The 18,352-nt window shown below is 39.7% G+C and overlaps 6 protein-coding genes across 6 annotated transcripts; 4 read left to right on the top strand and 2 right to left on the bottom strand.

The window, feature by feature from the left end:
• Positions 1 to 259: 259 nt before the first annotated feature.
• On the top strand, positions 260 to 1,246 carry GCK72_010594 (uncharacterized protein; the record flags this gene model as incomplete). Its single annotated transcript, XM_003110795.2, has 4 exons — positions 260 to 373; positions 430 to 610; positions 661 to 957; positions 1,005 to 1,246. The coding sequence occupies 4 exons, from the start codon at positions 260 to 262 to the stop codon at positions 1,244 to 1,246; spliced, it is 834 nt and encodes a 277-aa protein (XP_003110843.2).
• Positions 1,247 to 1,436: 190 nt separating this feature from the next.
• On the top strand, positions 1,437 to 5,896 carry GCK72_010593 (uncharacterized protein; the record flags this gene model as incomplete). Its single annotated transcript, XM_003110987.2, has 5 exons — positions 1,437 to 1,713; positions 1,759 to 1,862; positions 1,916 to 1,997; positions 3,100 to 3,370; positions 5,539 to 5,896. 5 exons carry the CDS (start codon positions 1,437 to 1,439, stop codon positions 5,894 to 5,896), a joined length of 1,092 nt encoding a protein of 363 aa, XP_003111035.2.
• On the bottom strand, positions 2,497 to 8,224 carry GCK72_010592 (uncharacterized protein; the record flags this gene model as incomplete). Its single annotated transcript, XM_053727945.1, has 11 exons — positions 2,497 to 2,674; positions 2,724 to 2,858; positions 2,922 to 3,542; positions 3,590 to 3,750; positions 4,331 to 4,580; positions 4,633 to 4,855; positions 4,986 to 5,132; positions 5,502 to 6,608; positions 6,654 to 7,610; positions 7,693 to 7,837; positions 8,054 to 8,224. The coding sequence occupies 11 exons, from the start codon at positions 8,222 to 8,224 to the stop codon at positions 2,497 to 2,499; spliced, it is 4,095 nt and encodes a 1,364-aa protein (XP_053587522.1).
• Positions 8,225 to 11,248: 3,024 nt separating this feature from the next.
• Positions 11,249 to 11,910, bottom strand: GCK72_010591 (uncharacterized protein; the record flags this gene model as incomplete). Its single annotated transcript, XM_003110991.2, has 3 exons — positions 11,249 to 11,332; positions 11,385 to 11,474; positions 11,713 to 11,910. The coding sequence occupies 3 exons, from the start codon at positions 11,908 to 11,910 to the stop codon at positions 11,249 to 11,251; spliced, it is 372 nt and encodes a 123-aa protein (XP_003111039.2).
• A 1,871-nt stretch (positions 11,911 to 13,781) lies between these two features.
• GCK72_010590 (uncharacterized protein) lies at positions 13,782 to 15,436 on the top strand (the record flags this gene model as incomplete). Its single annotated transcript, XM_053727944.1, has 6 exons — positions 13,782 to 13,879; positions 14,305 to 14,592; positions 14,640 to 14,727; positions 14,772 to 14,856; positions 15,197 to 15,289; positions 15,336 to 15,436. 6 exons carry the CDS (start codon positions 13,782 to 13,784, stop codon positions 15,434 to 15,436), a joined length of 753 nt encoding a protein of 250 aa, XP_053587521.1.
• A 1,797-nt stretch (positions 15,437 to 17,233) lies between these two features.
• On the top strand, positions 17,234 to 18,283 carry GCK72_010589 (uncharacterized protein; the record flags this gene model as incomplete). The annotated part of the gene is made up of 3 exons (XM_003110929.2): positions 17,234 to 17,464; positions 17,521 to 17,805; positions 17,885 to 18,283. The coding sequence occupies 3 exons, from the start codon at positions 17,234 to 17,236 to the stop codon at positions 18,281 to 18,283; spliced, it is 915 nt and encodes a 304-aa protein (XP_003110977.2).
• Between the last annotated feature and the right edge of the window lie 69 nt (positions 18,284 to 18,352).

Below are 18,352 nucleotides of genomic sequence, written 5' to 3'. Positions count from 1 at the left end.
CTTCAACAAAAAAATTTGCAGAAACTTTCAAAAATTAAACTTCAATTTGGAAAATCAGAAAAAAACTTCACCAAACTGAAGGACAGTGCAGTATCACTCAAAAGCATAGGAATGAGTCGCTCCTCAGTCAATACACTATGGAGCGCACATGTTATGTGTCGATTTACGCAGGCAGGAACGTACGCGGGAATCTTTGAATTTCAACGATTATTGGCAGTTGTTCACTTCATCAATACTCTAGAGTTTCAAGTAATCCAAAATGAACGATGGAGAGTTAAATCAGATACTGAATCACTTTTTGAGCAAGTTTAAAGAGATTCAAATCGATCAGTCACCGGCTTTACTCCAAAAATTGACTCTGTCGCAGTTTAAAGTGAGTTCATTTTCTGCGAGTAAAACGCGGGAATGTTTTATATAATTTGGTTTCAGAACTTCGCTCAAATCGATGTTCAGACTACTACTTCTCTAAGTGAGGGATTGGAAGATTATTTATCAGATCATCTAGAGATTCTAAATCTACAAGTTCAACTTAAACGAAAAAAGTGTGAACTTGCTCAAAAACTGACTAAATTAAACACTGAATTCAACGAAGCAATTGAGGAAACTAATAGTAAGTTTTTTCTCGCTAATACCACCGAGAAAGTTTATATTGATTCTCAGAAAGGAACACCCTATTGAAAACTGGCAACATCGATTTTTTAAATCCCCCTCGCCAAACTGAAAAAGCAGTCTTTGCAATTCCAACAGAATCCAAAAAGCAATTACCGCTGTCAGAATCCAGTTGTTCGACGATTGCAATGAAAGATCATGCTGCTCATCGGCCGACACCTTCTATGGATCCCGTAATGAAGCCACCAACTTATACATCGTTAGCAATGTCAACAAGAAAAGAAAAAAAAGAAAATGTTCCCAAACCTGAATCTTTCTGCTTAGATGATTCGGTGTTAAACGGGCATGGTAAGTTTATAAATAAATTATTGAATTAAATTTTGTATATATTTAAGAGATATCAATGATAAACATATCCGATGAGCGCAGGCGATTACAATTCGATGACTTGGACGATGAAGATGAAACTGGAGAAACACCATTAAAACCAAAAATTGTTTTGCCGAAAACTCCTGCGAGAAATCCAGCGAGTGTTCCAGCGGCGTCAGAACGAAAAACAGTTGATATTTACACGATGCCACCGCCCCCTGTTTTTACTTCCAGTAGTGGAAGAGTTTTCAATCAGAACCGTGATTAAATGTATTCTGCAATTTAACTACAAAATCTGTATAAATGAACCAGCAATGGCATGTGAATATAATAAACTATATACTTTTTCCTTTGTTGGAAACCTTTTGTATTCTTTGAAAGTCAACAACTATGAATATCGTGATTACTATTAGTGTATCTGCTTATACTAATTAATTATCGGAAAACTTTTAAGACGGATGGAGGAGGAAGAAGACGGGGCAACAAAATCTCTATCTCAACAGGAAAATAAATTCAGTCTCAAATTACAACGAGTAACCCCAGAAAATCTGAAAACAGTTCGAACTCTCGTCACGAGTATTTTTCCTGTGTCATACAGTGACAAATTTTATCAAGAATGCGTGGATAATGAACTAGTCGGAGTGATAATACATAATGGAGAGGCTATTGCGATAGTGGCTGTAAAGCCAGAGAATTTCGAAACGGGACAAGTATTGTATATAAGAAGTTTTGGAGGTTCGTAAGAGAAGAAATATTCTTATTCTTTCTATGAATTTTCAGTTCATCCACGGCACAGAGAGTCAGGAATTGGCTCCTTTCTGATGGATTTTGTTCATGATAAGTGCAAATCACTGAATCTTCAGAATGCAATGCTCCATGTACAAGTAAGGCTTTTTTGCACTCAATCCTTCCAAACTTCATATTTTCAATATTTCAGATTTCCAATAAAAAAGCCATTGGTTTTTATAAAAAAAGAGGATTCAATATAGAAAGCATGGTTCCAAAGTATTATCAACGATGTGATCCTCCAGATGCTTTCATCATGCGAAAATCATTTCTTTAATGCTTCTCACATAATTTTTCCCGATATAGCAAATTAATAGTAGGCAGAAAGTTACGAGCTCTGTGACTTCTTTGCGTTTGATATTAAAAAAGATAAAGTATTTTACATTAACATTCATTTCAGCTGACAATTATCAGTTTGCACATTCGTTATAAAACAAGAAAAAAAATAAAGAACAGGATGAGGGGTGGGTGATAACATGAGCAATTAATTTGGGGGCTACTAAATACAACAATATATTTACGTTTTGGAAACAAATAATCACAGAGGCTATTCGACAGGGACGTTATCTCGAAATTTTAAGGCACCTTGAAACAACGAGTGCCCTCAGATTTTCGGGCTTATGGCATGAACACATAAATTAGATTACACAAACATCTGAACCGGTTTGGGAAGTGAGTGTGGGATATATTTCTGATAAAGAAGTAAATTGTTTAAAGCTAAGGTATCTGAAATCAAGGTATTCGGGGTGTAACTGAGTCGTTGGTGGTGGTCGGGGAAGGGGTTGTTTTCATTATTGACGATGTAGATGGCGGAAGGAGGCTGTTGAACAGCTTGATATTCTCGTTTGAATACGACGGCAAGAAGAACTCGCTCCTGGTTACTGCTTCTCGATGAAGCTTCTTTCTAGCTCTGAAAATGAATTAACTTTCTTTTCGTTTTCAAAAATTAGCTAACAAACCTTAATGAGATTCGTTCGTTTGCTGATGAACTATCATTGACTTTATTACTTGAAGATACAGATCGTAAGTTTACAGAATTTGCAAATGGTTTTGCAACAGAAGTGACACGCATTGAGGACGCAGCAATAGGGAATCTAAAAATAGTTTGAATATCGACACAATTGTATTCAAATTGTTTTAAAAAACCAACCTAGTACTGGGGAAAACGATGAGGCGGTCCCTGGTCTCTACGGCGGTATTGACTCGGCGAGCCGGATCCTCCACGCGTCTCGTATCCTTCGGTGCTGCCGAAGTTTGTTGCGAACGCTGCCGCGCTGAGTCCACCCCCGTGTCGAGGAATAAAGAGTCTGGTCGAGCCACCGTTGAATTTTCCAGATCTAGCATCCGCATACTTCTCCTTCGAGGAATGGAAACCGGATGGTCCAGATGTTGATGTTGGAATTGCTCCACCCGAAGTGGTCCGTCCCCTACGGTCAATGGGCGGGGGCGGCGGACCCCCACCGGATTCAACGGCGAACGATTCTCCTCGTTCGATGGCTGAAGCGGCTGCGATCCGGACCGGCGATGGACCGTATGACGACTTGATGACTGGAGCGGCGCCGACTGCTCCGCCGCCTGTATACGCGAACCAGGAGTTGAACATGTGGTGATAGTCTGAGCCCCGCCCACTGCCGTCTTGTTGATATCTCGAAGACTGGGGGATGTGTTGATAGGAATCGTCTTCGTATTCGGTCGGGAAGACACGACGCATCGTGGTTTTTGAAACACTTCCGCTGGCTTTGGATGGTACTCTGGCATCGACATGGTACGCATTAGATCTGAAAAATTTGAATGGTATTCAAATAAGAATGGAAATTTTACTTACGCTGGTAATCCATAGTTGACATAGGACGATGGATTGAGCGAGGAACTACTCTGTTGCCTGTAGATGTATTCGTCTTCATCGATTCCCCTGCGCGGATAATAGCGATGGGCTGCATACCGGTCGTAGAGCTCTGAGTCGGCGTACGACTCGTATCCGGAAGTCTGAATTGATGATAGTTAGAATAAATTGATTCAGAATCTATGGAATTATGTGGCAAGGTTTGATTGTTAGTGGTGGAGTATAGCCGGACAACAGGAAAAACAGACAGAACGAAACAAAACACAGGCGGAACAAAAGGGTGACTGTCGGGTTGAGTCGGTGAAGCATCTTCGTTAGTACCTAGGCCGTTGAGTGACCGATGGTTCGCGATAACTCGAGTAAAACTTTGAGTTTCCAAGATGAACTGTATGTGGAGAAATACCAGGAGGCGGAGAATTATTCTTAGTATAAGAAATTAGGCGGATACCGTCTGGGGCCGTTGCAGCCATTATTTGCGACTGAAATGGATTAGTCTGAATTATGTTTGAATACACATTTCTAGATAAAACCAAACAACATAAATTAAACTAAATAATCGACATGTTATTATTATTATTTATCTAAGCATTCTCTTTGAGTTACTACATATAATAGTTATTTGTTATTTGAAAACGGTTTTTTTCGGACGTGAATAGTCCCTTCATAGAAACACCATCCTATCCACACATACAATGTTTTTTCTGGTCCAACGTGTTAACATACCGTGTTGTGTGGGTACTGTGGGATAAGACCGTATGGCTCTCCGTAATCGACGAATACATTTCCTCCACTTCCACGACGAGGTCCTTGATGTGGCGGAGGAGGTGGCGGTGCAGTAGTTGTTTTTAGTTGTTCTTTTCCACCCCGCTCATCTATAATTGACTTCGGTCTTTCGACCGATCTCAATTCAACGGCTTTCTCTGGTGAAGCATCTCTCGATTTGCTTCCGAATCCGAAGAAGTTTCTCATAGCACTGAAACGGCTTTTTGATTCGTTAGTGTTGGTTCATAATTCAATTCACTCACTTTCCCATACTCTTCCGTCTCGATTTATCCCTCGATCGACTCTCCTCATTTTTCAATCGCAACAATGCTGAACCAGGTGGGAATGGATGTTGATCAGGACTTGCATTCTGCATGAATTGAACCTTCGATGAGGTACTTGGGTTTATTTGACCCGTTCCACGAAGGATGCTTTCCACAGGTCGATTGATACTCTCCATGCTTTGCGATCGCCGATTAAGCATATCTGAAAATAAACCTTTTGAAAAATTATAAAAGGGCTAAATAAATTAGGTTGGATCATCTCTGTGAAAAGCAGGGTTCCAATTCATGCCAGTAAAGCAGAAGTTGTTAATCCTTGTAAATTTAAAACCAACCAGAATCGTCAAGTGGAACATGTTGTGCCACTGTAGAAGTAACAGATGGTTGAGGAAGATCCACTAGTTTCATCGGACTACGATAATTTCGTTGAGAAAGAGAACGCGGCTGTGATTTGCTCCGCTTTTGTGTTGAAGACGTCGGCGCTGTAAAGGGGAGAAGCGTGAGAAAGCTTTGAAAATAAGGAAGAGGGGGAGAACGAAAGCTCAAAAACACTCGGAAAAATGAATTGAGGGAGATAGAATTATTCTCAAAATGTGTGATATTTTTATATGGTTTGACTCAGAATTTCTGGTAAAATCGGTTTCATGTGCACGACGAGAATTTTTTCCTTTGAAATGTGCACGACGAATCGTCTTTTTTGAATCTTTCGCGATTAACTTCTTCTAGACTGATTTGGCGATTTACTTCCAAGAGGGTTTCCAATTTTACCAGAAATTCTACGACGATCCATATAAAAAATCAAATATTTTGGAAATGGTTCCATCCCTTTAAAATGAATAAAAGGAACTCACCACTATTCTGTCTCTGATGTTTTATCTCTTGGAACAGCTTGATATGCTGTGGATCAGCTGCTGCTCCCATTCCTCTCTTTTCGCTCAAACTTTTTCTTCCTGGACCTTCTCTATTAAATGGATCCGTATCGGGAAGCTCCGACTCATCGTGCCTGTTGGTCGAATCGGAAATTATCGAATCACGCTCATTCGGCCTGATAGGAGCTGGAACAGCTGATGAGGACGAAGATTGTCTCGAATGCGAGGAATCAGGTCCGCTAGATGAAGTTGCTCGAGTGTGTGGAGATTGGAGAAGAGAATCGGGAGCGGTATGGGATGACATTCGTGATGAAGGAGATGGAGATGATGCATCTACTGTGATACGAGACAGATCTCTTGAAATATGTCCAGGATGATAGTCATTGTCTCGAAGAATAGTCAGCCTCACACTCGACCTCACCATTCCTACTTCTTTCAACTTTTTTGATAGAGCTGCTTGAGCTTCCATGTTGTTGAACGATTCCAAATTTATATCTTCAACTCCGATTATTCGATCATCAACTCGTAATCCTCCTTCTTTGAAAGCAGCTCCACCATGCATCACGTTTTTGATGAAAATACCACAATCTACTTTGGTACCATTTGACTTCTTCGATACTCTGGCTTTCAGGCTCACACCCAATCCGGCTGAACTAGATCCATTGATGAATGGAATTACAATATCGAAACGAGGATTAGAAGACGGTGACGGCGATTCTTTCGGCACTGGAGGTGTCATTAGTGCTGGGAGAGGAAGTTTCTGAGGAGCACTCTTTTCCTCTTCGTTTTTAGGAGTTCCTTCGTTTTCTTTATTTTCAGAAGAGGAAGAAGAATTCATGACCGAGTTAGTTTGGGACACTCTCGCGACGAGAAACTTTATTTTGGCCCCCACCATAGTCTCTTTCAACTTCTCCACAATTTCCAACTGTGTGAATTGTCCTGTTGGGGTTCCATTGATTTCGAGAAGACGATCACCAGATTTCAGATGACCAAGAGCTACTCCGTATGGTTTGACAGTTCCTATATAGAATAATCGTTCTCCTTTCGAAGTTTCTCTACCAGTCACAGTGAAACCAAATCCTTTGGCACCTGAAAACGAATGTTGCGACAGAGTTTCAGATGAAATAAACTCACTTTTAACAAGTTCAACTACTGTTGTATGACCAATATATTGTGTATTAGCTTGTTGTAAAGCAGATTGAATAGGTTTAGCAGATTCTTGTTCTAGGAAAGAGTCCAACGTACGATTTATAACCAGAGCGATAGGACGGTTGATAGACGCCAATTCAGAGATTGAAGCACGAGCCCGAATTATAGACATTTGATCCACAAACTTTCCATCAATCGCCAGAATACAATCTCCAACTCGAATCCTTCCATCTTTTCCAACTCTCCCACCTTCTTCTATTTTCATAACTTGAATTGAATTCAGTATACAAGGTTCAGATGTACTTGGGATCTCTGAAGATTCATCGAACACAGCATTCACTTCAATTCCCATTTGCTTCGAGAGATCGTTTTCTTTATCTCCAACAGGCAGAAATGTAATCAATGTAGTTCCTGGCAAAGGTCCTTGCTCAATTCGTCCTCTCACACTATGAACCTTCTTCTCTTCGACCTCATTCTCAAGTTGATCTGCGATTCGATCTCTAGCGTCTAAGAGAGCATCCGTGATTCTTGATTTTCGATCAGATCCCCGATTGAATCGACCGCCGTTTTTCTCATACTTTCTTCTTTCACTTCTTCGCTCTTCTCCTTCTTGCTCAGCGAGCCTTTTCTCGACTTCTGGACTCAGCGTTACTCTCGAATGTTTCGTTGGTGTTGAATCGTCAGCTCGACTTCCTGATGCTTCTGTTCTCAGCGAAGATCGTAAAATCGGTTCATTGAGTAACCTAGCATCACTTTTTGGAGTGGTAACTGACACTCGGAGTCCTGATTGGGGAATGTTCTCGAAACTGCTCACCTCCACAACCGAGTCTCGGCGATCTTTTGACGATGGTGGGATCGGTAGATCTCGAGTAGTGGCACGAGCAAATCCTACATTAAAAGGAGAAGAAGACCGGTGGGCTTGATTATTGACTGTCACGCTTCCTGAAATTATTAAATTTAAAAAATTGGAAATCTTTTAAGAGCTTTCTGTTTCCTGATTCTAGATTTACCAAATAAAACATACCGAATGCACTGGCAATTGGAGTGGAAGGACCTTCAAACTTCCTCGAATACGGAAGAGGTTGTGCGTAATGGTGTTGCTGTTTTTGAATTTGTGAGTAAGTGGGAGTTGTTGTCCCCCCATTCGCTTCATCGGTTATAGCTAGTATCTGAAAAATATATTCAAGAAAATATAAATCATTTTGAATATAAAGATCTCGAATATCGCTTTAGCAGGCAAACCTGGTCATAATTCAAATCAAAAACTTCTTCTAAAACATCATCCATATCCAGAATTCCGCCGTCTGATGCACACTCTAAACGGTGCACTCGAATGCGATCATTACTACCCTGAAATTTAAGAAAAAGGTACGAAAATTACTAACCGTAACATTATCATTTGTGGTGGTCATATTGGGTGAATAAACTGGTGGATCACGACTTCTATGTGTTTGATGAATTACACGTTGCGGTGGAGTGTGCACGTGGTTAAAATGATAGGGTGGTGGTGGCGGAATGACTGAAGAGTCATACCGACTACGACCACCGGTATGCATCTGCTTTGATGCTGAAATTACAGCTCTACAGTAGGAATGATTGATGTATTGCGAAACCAAACAAAAGTATAACAGGAAGAGAGATGGAGAGAGCAACAATACCAAAGAGAGGAAGAAGGAATAAGAAAAGAAAATATAAAGAGAAAGAGGAAGTAAAGCAAAGGACACCTTGCCAAATAATGTAAAGAGAGCAAACGAGAATGAACGGAGCAAGGAAGATGAATGGAATGAATCCGTCCGTGATTAATAAATACTATAACAAATACCTTCGCCTGTATTTGGTAGTCTCTTTTTCTCTCCGAGGAGGTCGATGTCCTCCATCTCTTTCTTTCTTTCTTCTCTCCGGCACGTTCTATCGAGGCAAAAGAGAGCATGGTCATTGCGCGCAATTCATCTGCGTCTCTCCAAACACCTTTACTATTTCCGAAATTGTTCATACACCTGCGCAGGTGAAAAGAGTGGAAAAAGGTCTGACGAACAATGCATAGCGAGATGAAAAAGGGAAGAAATGCGGCAAAGAGCCTGTAAAAGAGAGAGAGCGAGAGGAAGGCGGATACGGTAGAGATGTGGAAGAGCAGATGTTGCGAGATTATTGAGACAGTACCTTGTAATGACAAGATATAAGCCGACTCATTAGACGACAGGAAGCAAGCATTAACATGAGTGTTATGTTCTGAATTCGAAGATTTGAATGAATCTTTCAAACAAAAAACAGAAGTATGTACACGATTCTAATCCAATCTTCTCGTTTTTCTAACTAATTTTTCGATTGACGTTGAGGGTAAACGAACACAAACTTGTTTTCGACAGAGTTTCCATGCCAGAAAATAATAGCATTATACCCGAGAGCGATGACAATAATACAAAAACAATGTATTCAAATTTCACGTTAAAACTGTGTGAACTGCAAACTGATACCACATATATGTTTCAACGAAAAGAGGTGAACAATTGATGAGAACAAAGAATGCTTCAGCCGGCTGGTACGGAGCACAGATGTTCTGAATTTTCATTCTTCAAACGAGAGAGGAGGTCAGATGTTTTAAAAAGAAGAACATGATGTAATGAGAAAAGAAAAAGTGAAAAAGAACAACAGGAGAGGAAACGAACAGAAAGTAAATACGACAAAAAGCGGAAGAATGTAGTAGTTTTCGAGTGGTCATGCCCTCAGCTACAGTATTCTTTTATGAGCCTATTTTATGACGTTTTTGGACCTTCCGACTGCTATGCGAAATACGCAGAGCCGAGAAATAACCCGTGTGAACTCTGTATGAGGATGTTATGGCTGTGTATGTACAAGAGGAGAATTCACATTCATGAATGACTCACTCACAATGTTGTGTGCTCTCTATGCCATCTCAAAGAATGCTTCATCTACAAGTAACCTAGATCAGAGGAGGTTGCACAAGGGCATGTGGGGTTGATATCTAAATGATAAAGAAAGGAGCGGCAAATGACGATCGACACGGCGAAGCGAACGACAAATAGAAATACATATGGAGATGATGGGTGGTATACACACTTTTACAAAACCCCTTTTCCGTCTGTGTCACTTTCTTATCACCTGAAAATGATGGAAGATGTTCAAGTGATGTCGAGTTGTTGTACATTTTGTTTGTATGTTTATGTGTGTTCTACTGAACAACACTGCTGTTTATCAGCTGTTTTTTTTTCGGTTGGTAACGACAGAAAGAAGCGCCTACTTGAGAAGAGAAGTAAAAACGGGATGATTTGGAGAAGAAGTGGCGGCAAAAGTGGATAGCATGAGATATGAGATGTTTTGACATAGGAAAGTGGGAAGAGACGGCATGTCTTTTTTTCAGAGCAGACGAGGAAAATATTAAAGTGAAAATTTCGACAGAGCACTCAGAAGAAAAGGAAGATTGCATTGTCGTACAATCACGGGAAATAAAAGATATGTGATTGAATTGAATTAAACATTGAACATGTGAATTGAAAGGGTTCGAATGAATTGAAGCATTCCATGTTCGTCGTATCAGTGTAGGCGGTAATCGGCGCCACCTTTCCTATCATAACATTTCTTCCTAACTCGTAATATATGAGTCACTATCACTTACTACCACTTACATTCCTATTCTGTCTAATTTAAAGCTGATTCCGCCGGAGGAAAATAAATCTAAATCAACAAGACAAATACCACCACAACCACCCACAAATCTAAACCTGGAGACAGCATTCTTATCAGACTGAGATCACACTATGAGGGGAGGCCATCTCGTTCGTCGTGAAAAAATTTACTGCGTAAAAAGGAGAACAAGCGATGAACGATGATGAAGAGACGAAGAAGATTCGTACGAAATCCGCCTGGTCGGTAGAGAAGTGAGATGCATGTTATATAAACAAAAATCTACGAAGCGCGTCGAAATCAATCCGTTTATTGCAAAATCGCGGATGCGACGACGACCATCGTCCGGAATTCGCACCGATTAAAGTCAAATTCACTTTGGACTTGTGGAGAAATTTCTCTCGATTCCACTTTGGAAATTAATCTTGGAATGTAAATTGTGAGATTAGTGAGAAATTGTGAAAAAATAGAGCACTGACGAAAAAGAAAATTGCCTTCAATTTGAAGGAAGCAAAAGAGCATCAGAGTTCGTGAATCGGTGGGAGAGTTTTTGACAGTCACACAGAAAAGAGAAATAAAAACTACAGGCGTATTATTTACAATGTGCCAACCACAGAGATGCAGAAAACAGCGTTTGTGTGTCTCTTCTCTTGAAACCATTTACTCTTTTCTCGTTTTGCTTATTTTCGGAAAACGGAAGAGTGAAAAGACCACATATGCGGGAAGGCTATTCCGCATCATGCCGCCGCATCGGCCTTGTTCTCAGTCGAATTAACCCATAGTTTTCGGGATTGAATAATAGGAAAAAAGGGGAAGAAGAGTCATGTTGGTTTTATTATAGAGCTTCCATCTGATGTGTTCATGGGAAACTATTCAAGAACCCAGGTCAGTTTATTCACTCAAAATGACCATCTCTCAAATGATAAAATCTTTCTACTCTAATTGAAATGAAAACTCACAAATCCCTTTGCCTTTTTATAACGAGTTAGTGCTGCTTCGGCTAACTGTCCCACTGTTAGATCCTAAAAAAATAATTCAGAATTCAGGAGTGTCAAAACTAAAAAAGCTACTTACGGACTCCTTCCAGGGAACCACAATTTTCATGTGTCCAAACTGTACAGTAACTCTACGAGTTCCATTTAGCGGGAGTGATTGGTATTGACTCTGAAAAGAAAAAGTTTGTGTAAAGGACAACATTATGAGGGAACATTGAAATTAACTTCACGGAATTCGAAATTTAATTTTCAATATTAATTCGGTTTAATTTTCAATAAAACTTAGTCGTCACATTGAATGTAGTTTATGAGTTCTGAAAAAGTTATGTTGGCTGACTACATCTACCTAAAGATTTTAAGAACTTTAAAGTACTTTCCAAATGAACACGAGTTCTAGTGTTACTTACTCGATCGAGGGTTGAAATTGTAGAGTTTGCATACGCCCCGACACTTCCATACTGTTGCATTCGCTTCTTTAACGTGGAGTCTCCCTCGTCACCGTCTTTACAGCAATCAGACGGTACTCCGCCGTCTTCTTGTGAACACGATGTCGATGATGATGTGGATGAAGCTGACATGAGCAATCGACCTGCGAAAGTGAGCATTGAGTGAAATCAGTTTTCAAGTGGTGAGAGAAAAGTAGAAAGTAACTAACCAATCAACACTTTCGTCTCGTTTCGTTTCTCACCTATTTGCTTTGCGTCTTTTTATCTGCAAAATTGAGAAGATAGGCGAATGATTGGGATTGACTCGAGAAAAAATACATAAGGAAAAAAAGAAAGGAAAAAAATACAATACACAATACAGAGAAATTGAGAGTGGATGGGACCATAGAGTATTTGAATTCAAAACAAATAATGAAGAAGATGTCTTGTGAGAATTCACTGAAAGAGAAATGAAAGATGGGAAAGGAAGGTGGTTATCCAATTACATTTTCGGATTCTTTACCAGGATTCCCATTCCACTTGGTCAATTTGTCAAGTGTTACACAGAAATGGAAGAAGAGCCATATTAATGAGCATACTGAAGGGGATTTCTCCAGTGGGAGTCAATGAGATGTAATGTGTTGAAGGTGAGTATACATTCAGTATTTCTTAAGAATACTTTTCCAAATTGAACCAGTTTTCAAAGAAATTTTGAATGAAAACAGAAAACTGACCGTCAGATAGTTTACAGAATTTGTAAAATTCTCAAATTATGACAAAAGAAGGAGCATTTTGTGTAAGGTGACCTTTCTAACAAAATGTCAAGCTTATTCAAAGTGTTACCCAAAAAAATGGTTGAGTCATTGGCAGCTGCGCAAGATGTTGGGTTAGCTATGCTTGCTCTTCATTGCATATGCCACTGGACAACTTGGAGCACATAATTTATGAGAGATGGAGGCGAAACGAAATGACAAATTTTAGTCGTGTCAATAAGTGATCTGAAGTGAGTGCTGCCGAGCATTAGGCGCGGAGATAAGCGAACAGATTGGCGCTCGCGCGGATATGAAAAACAGTGAATTACTAGCTCACTGCCGCCACTCGCACTTGTCAAACTTCAAGATAAAAAATGAAAAGGAACGTCGAAATGTAAAGAAGAAAGAGAAAAACTGTCAGGAAAGTGCCAATGGCGTTTCCTTCTCTCATCCTTTGTCAATCGGACCGAACCACGAGCGGCCGACAATTGACCGACACTGTTTGTGTAGAGGTATGCATGCACGACGACCCTCTTCTTTTTCTGGTCTGACCTTGCTCGGTACTTTTATGGCCAACCGTCCGTTACTTGTGAAGGGGGCCATCGCGCGCGTAAGTGATGACAAAGTTAATGGAAAAAGCAACCACCACGTTGTTAAATGAGAGAGAAAAAACATGTCGTATGGAAAACTATCCATGGGATTTGGGGCGCCGAAAAGACAAGGAATGAAAGAGGAAAGAAGTGGTTTTTCCAGGATAGCATTTGTTAACACAAAAGATGAGTAAAAAGCAGAAGGTAAAACTTGCAAATATGCCATGTTTGAGCATAAAAAGGGTGCGGAGATTCAAGTTCTGAAGTTGGAGTTCATACTGCCAGCGTGTGGTTTCGAGGCCGCTTCGAGAAATTTCCTGAGAAATTTCTCAAAAAAGTATCGAGAAATTTTCTTTTTTTCCAAAAAACTTTGCCGAACGTCCGGTAACGTCCGGTTGCCAATTGTCCGAACTCAAAATACACTGACTACGTACCCATTCTCCAACTTCAGTGGGAAGAAACAGCAAGCTTCACTAAATCTTGTAAATAACTGAAGCTCAGTCAAACAAAGCATTCAAAAAATCAAGAAAAGGCTCACAAATAAAGACGAGGGGAGCCTAGTTTACAATGTTAAATTCACAGACTTGCCGCAGGAAATATAGTGAAATGCATAACAAAACAGCTTGCAACCGAAAAGTTTGCAGGAAATAAAAATTGGGACCGAGAAAGAAACATATGCCGGACCGACACTCAATGCGATGCGGAAACGATGGTCGGCACGCGGTGTTCCACGAGATTCACAATTCTTCAGATGACAACGGACAACAATGATAATGCTTCTGAAGGTCAGCCGAAAAGCGGATTGAGGTGGGAGGAAGAATCGAACCAGAAACAAATAATGACCGACTGAGAAGAGAACAAGTGGACACAAGATGATGAGTGTTTCTGGTGAATTTGATGACCTTTATCACTCAGAAACACGACAATGAACAGGAAAAAAAACAATTAGGACGATAGATAATATCTTGGAAAACCTAGAAGAACCCGTTTCTTACGCAGATTCGCTTTCAAAAATGTTACGCAATTCTGTATCATTGGTCACACATGTACAATGACGGCGGTGTTGGTTGCTTATTTCTATTCTTTCCTAATTTTGTTACTGATTTCTTCTGCTAATTCCGAGTTTACTCGGTTAAAAAGACAAGCATCACTTGCAACTAAAGATGGAATCGATATTCCTTTCACCTTACGGTAGGCAAAAAATAAGTGTTCAAGGTTTAAAAACTGTTTAGATCTGCTATAACTTGCTTAACACCGGGGATCAGGGAGAATCTATGTCTTGGTCCGAGAGTTCAAGTTTTGAAAGAAGAGAGGATCGGATTGACCAACAGGAAAGGAGCAACTTATGGATATCACAACGGAGTGGACATTCGATTATTGAGAAAGCATAAAGTCCCACTAATAAACGATGATACCGAAATAGGTCATAGTATTGGGGCAACGGTAGATGTAACTCGTGACGATGGAGCGCTTGAAGTAGGTACCAGAGACAAAATATTTCAAGCTTGGAAGCATAATAGGTGAGATTGTAGAAACAAAGTTGAAAAGGATACACAAGAAATTGAAGAGGAGGACTAGTTGAATGGGATAGTCAGGGAGCAGGTGTGGACATCGGCTCAAGAGCCTCGGTTGCTGATGACCTCATTAAACTACGGGTAATAAATTTGACAACTCTGAAAACCCTTATTTCTCAGTTCAGCATACGCTTTTTGGTGTGAATGTCGGTCCAACATCAAGAAGATCAATTGTGGGGCCTTATCAAGTCGGAGAGACAAATGGGCAATGTAAGTTTTATTCATGGGAAAGTAAAAAGAAAAAAATACCTCAAAGCAGATCGAAAATAGAAGAACTGAAAAAAAAACTAAAGTATGACAATCAAGACTATTTAGAAGACGAATTCAGAACGGCACGTAAAAATTTCGTAAAAAAGATGAGGAGCTAATCTTTTTTAGAAAAAATATTTAAAAACAAAGAAAATAAAAACAGCTTTCGTTAAAAGTTTAGCGGGAAAAAAATATTGCGATAAAAAATAGGTTAGAGATTTTTCCGCTGAGTGTGTACTTTTGCGCCGTCGTGTTCACACCTCCTTTCTGAGCGGCAGTTCAAATTTTGTTTTTTTTGCAGACCTGAAACCAGCTAATAATCCTGTTCCATCACTGTACCATAATTATTATGCTGGGAGGGGAGATTGGTATAAAAATCAATTCAGACGACCTGGTGAGTTAATCCAGGGAATATAACAATTGTGTTTTCCATTTTTCAGGTGACGAATACCGTACCAGAGAGCAGAGAGCATGCCCATGGTGCTTTGCAGTTGATTCCAGTTATCCAACACAGACAATGTTTAATCCGTTTTTTGGATAATCAACTTATTTTATTAAAATGTTTATTCACTCAGGATCAGATCTAGATCTCATTGTGGATTGTAACTACTGCAATAACTTCGATAATATTCCTTTCACAAGACTTTAAAATTATTTTATGAAATACTGCTCGTATAACCTGCTCTAATAAAACTGGGACACCGACTAGAAAAAGACGAAATGAAAGGGCAACCATCTCAATATAAACAACTCCTGGTGCCATCAGGGGAAATGAAAACATCTATTGAGTTACTGTATCCTAAATCTCTACTGTAGTGCCCAAGCTGAAGCCCCTCGTCACGGTTCTTTTCGACTAGATCCTCCACCAACACTCCAACATTTTATTCTTCTAATCTCAGCTCGTAAATAACGACATGGATTCATAAATTTTTCGAAATCATGATTATGACGTGCAATCTCATAATCTAGATCTACCAAGGAAGGGTTCCATGTTGCACTCAAGGGTACGACTCCAGTGATTCAATAGAAAAGTTGATACTATCACACAAATCATTCTTGGACATCTAACATATTCTTTCATCTTTCTTTATGTTCCCGGAGTCTCTTTTTTTTCAAAGATCCGTGATGATTGAAAGTGTGAGCACGAGAATCAACACCTTCCGAAGTGCAGTCAAACGAAAGTGTCAACAGAAAATGATGAATTGAAGAAGACTCCAGAAGGCAATCTTTTGATGAATCTCATGATGCAACACAGAGAAAAAAGAACGACAAATGATTGATCACCTAATTGGAATGCTATCATCACAGTACCTAACATAGAGAGCAAGTCAGTTGTGTTGGTTCTCGTGTGGTCTTTGCGTCTTTTATAGCTTTGGTTATGTGCCAACCTGTTCTTTCTTGGTAGAGATCTTCATATGAGAGAGCTGAAAACTAGGCTGAAACCCCAAATTGACTCGTTGTTATTCCGAGTTCTTTGTTTTTTCCAAGTGGTTTCTCAGGTTTAGAAAGGATTAAATATAATTGATTCGTACGATGAAATCACTTTTTAGCATTATTTACTGATCAGATATCTTGATATGTATAATAATCATTGTCATCATCTATCATCTACTTTTACGAATTTACGTCATCCTTATGAGCTTTACGATTCGAGATTAATATCTTCGATAGTAAAAAACAGTGCAAAAAAGGTTGATAGTTAATTCACACTCACTCTAATTTACACGTTCTCACTTCCGGTATACTCATTTGATGACAGTTTTATGTTCTGCGATCACCACATTTCTCATCCGTCAGTCATAAATTGCAACATCATCTTCACATTGTCAGTGCAGATGGCTCCGGAAGACTTCCTTATTGACTCGCTCATCGCATCATTTCAGTCGGTGTCCCAAGTTTATTGTACATTGTTTTTATGAGAAAGTAGGTTATTTACGAATGAGAATCTTATGAAGGTGGATATACATTTTACATCTAAATGTTGGCCTTCCTGGGATTGTTATTAATTCATCATTGTGGTAATCCTAGTGATGTATGACCCAAAATCATAACATCAATAACCCAAAAGACTCTAGTCTTCTACTTCTATTCCTAGTCTAGACAGTATTATATTTCTATGTACTTCATTTTTTCAATCCCAACTTACTTCAATCTTTTTACAACCCCTCTTTTCACATCTGGCATCTTTTCATTCCCATGCCGCGTCTCTACCCTTCCGTTCCGTTTTCCCAGGACCCCTTCCTTTTACGACCACGCCTCCTTTCTCTGACTCCGCCCATATGTGTCTACCCACTGCTCTAACCATTTCTCATTTCAGTCTTACCTCATTGTAGTCGTCATGTCTACTCGTCTCTTCTTCCTTCTCGCTTCCATTTTCACTATCGTCTCTGGAAATGATCAATTCTGGGTGACAAGTGTTCTCACTGAATTCAAAGTTCGTGATCAGTGTGCCGCCTTCTGGAATCAATCCCAAGCTTGTTCGAATCCATCTCTCAGAATCTCTACTAATATCAATCAACCAACTCAATTCGCTTCACGTGCTTGGCAAATTCAGGAGATTCTCAACTCGGTAAGTTTTAAACAACATTATTTATATCTAGTTTGCTGATTATATCTTGATTTCAGACCGGAAATCCAACATTCATTAGTCAATGGCATGGTTCAATCGATTCAATCCGTGTTTCTGTCCAAGTCGAAGGAAGTAATCCATTGAATCCATTCGGTCTCGTTGCAAAATGTGATGAAGGATTTCACCCGAAAGTCGTCTTCAATCAGTCATCAATCGATGTCATGGAGCGTCTTTCCACAAGAGTTGTTGTCATTAATTCCCAGTGTTTCACTGCAAAAGTTCTTCTGAAAGTGGATACAGAATGCCCGTATTGTCCACCACCAACCACCACTCCACAACCGGTTAGTTTTCATTCCATTATTGAGATTATTGTGATTCAAATCTTTTCATCTTTCCTGCATCAAAATTCCATATTTTCAGACAACCCTCGCTCCAGAATCGTTCATCTATACTCATCGTTTGCCTTTGATTGCTATCATTCTTCTCATCATCTTCACTATTCTTTCCTTCTGCCTCTTCTACTTCGTCCTCCGTCGATTCATGACACTTCGACGTGGATTCAAAACGTGCCCGTCTCTGGAATCAGGAATATCAACCATCACTCCATTGTCATATTCCACTGTCATCTCTCCGGAAAAGAAACAAAAAGAATTTGTCGATTTCTTTGCTCTGATGCCTCCAGTTATCGAATACGAAGAGCTGGACTTGGATGCTTCAATCGACATCGAATCAATGCCACGTCTCGGATCTCTCGTCTACGATTACTTCTGCTACGAAAACCAAGTGGATGTGAGTGTTTCCGATGCGGTTTATGTTTAGTCTTTTCTTTTTGTTTAGTCTTTTTTCTTTGTGACCTTTCGATAACTTTGTATTTTTCTTCTTTTTCTG

This window comes from Caenorhabditis remanei, chromosome III (genome assembly GCF_010183535.1).
Source record: "Caenorhabditis remanei strain PX506 chromosome III, whole genome shotgun sequence".
Lineage (NCBI taxonomy): Eukaryota > Metazoa > Nematoda > Chromadorea > Rhabditida > Rhabditidae > Caenorhabditis > Caenorhabditis remanei.
The sequence above is the reverse complement of the archived record's forward strand: the minus strand, read 5'-3'. Positions and strand labels throughout refer to the sequence as shown.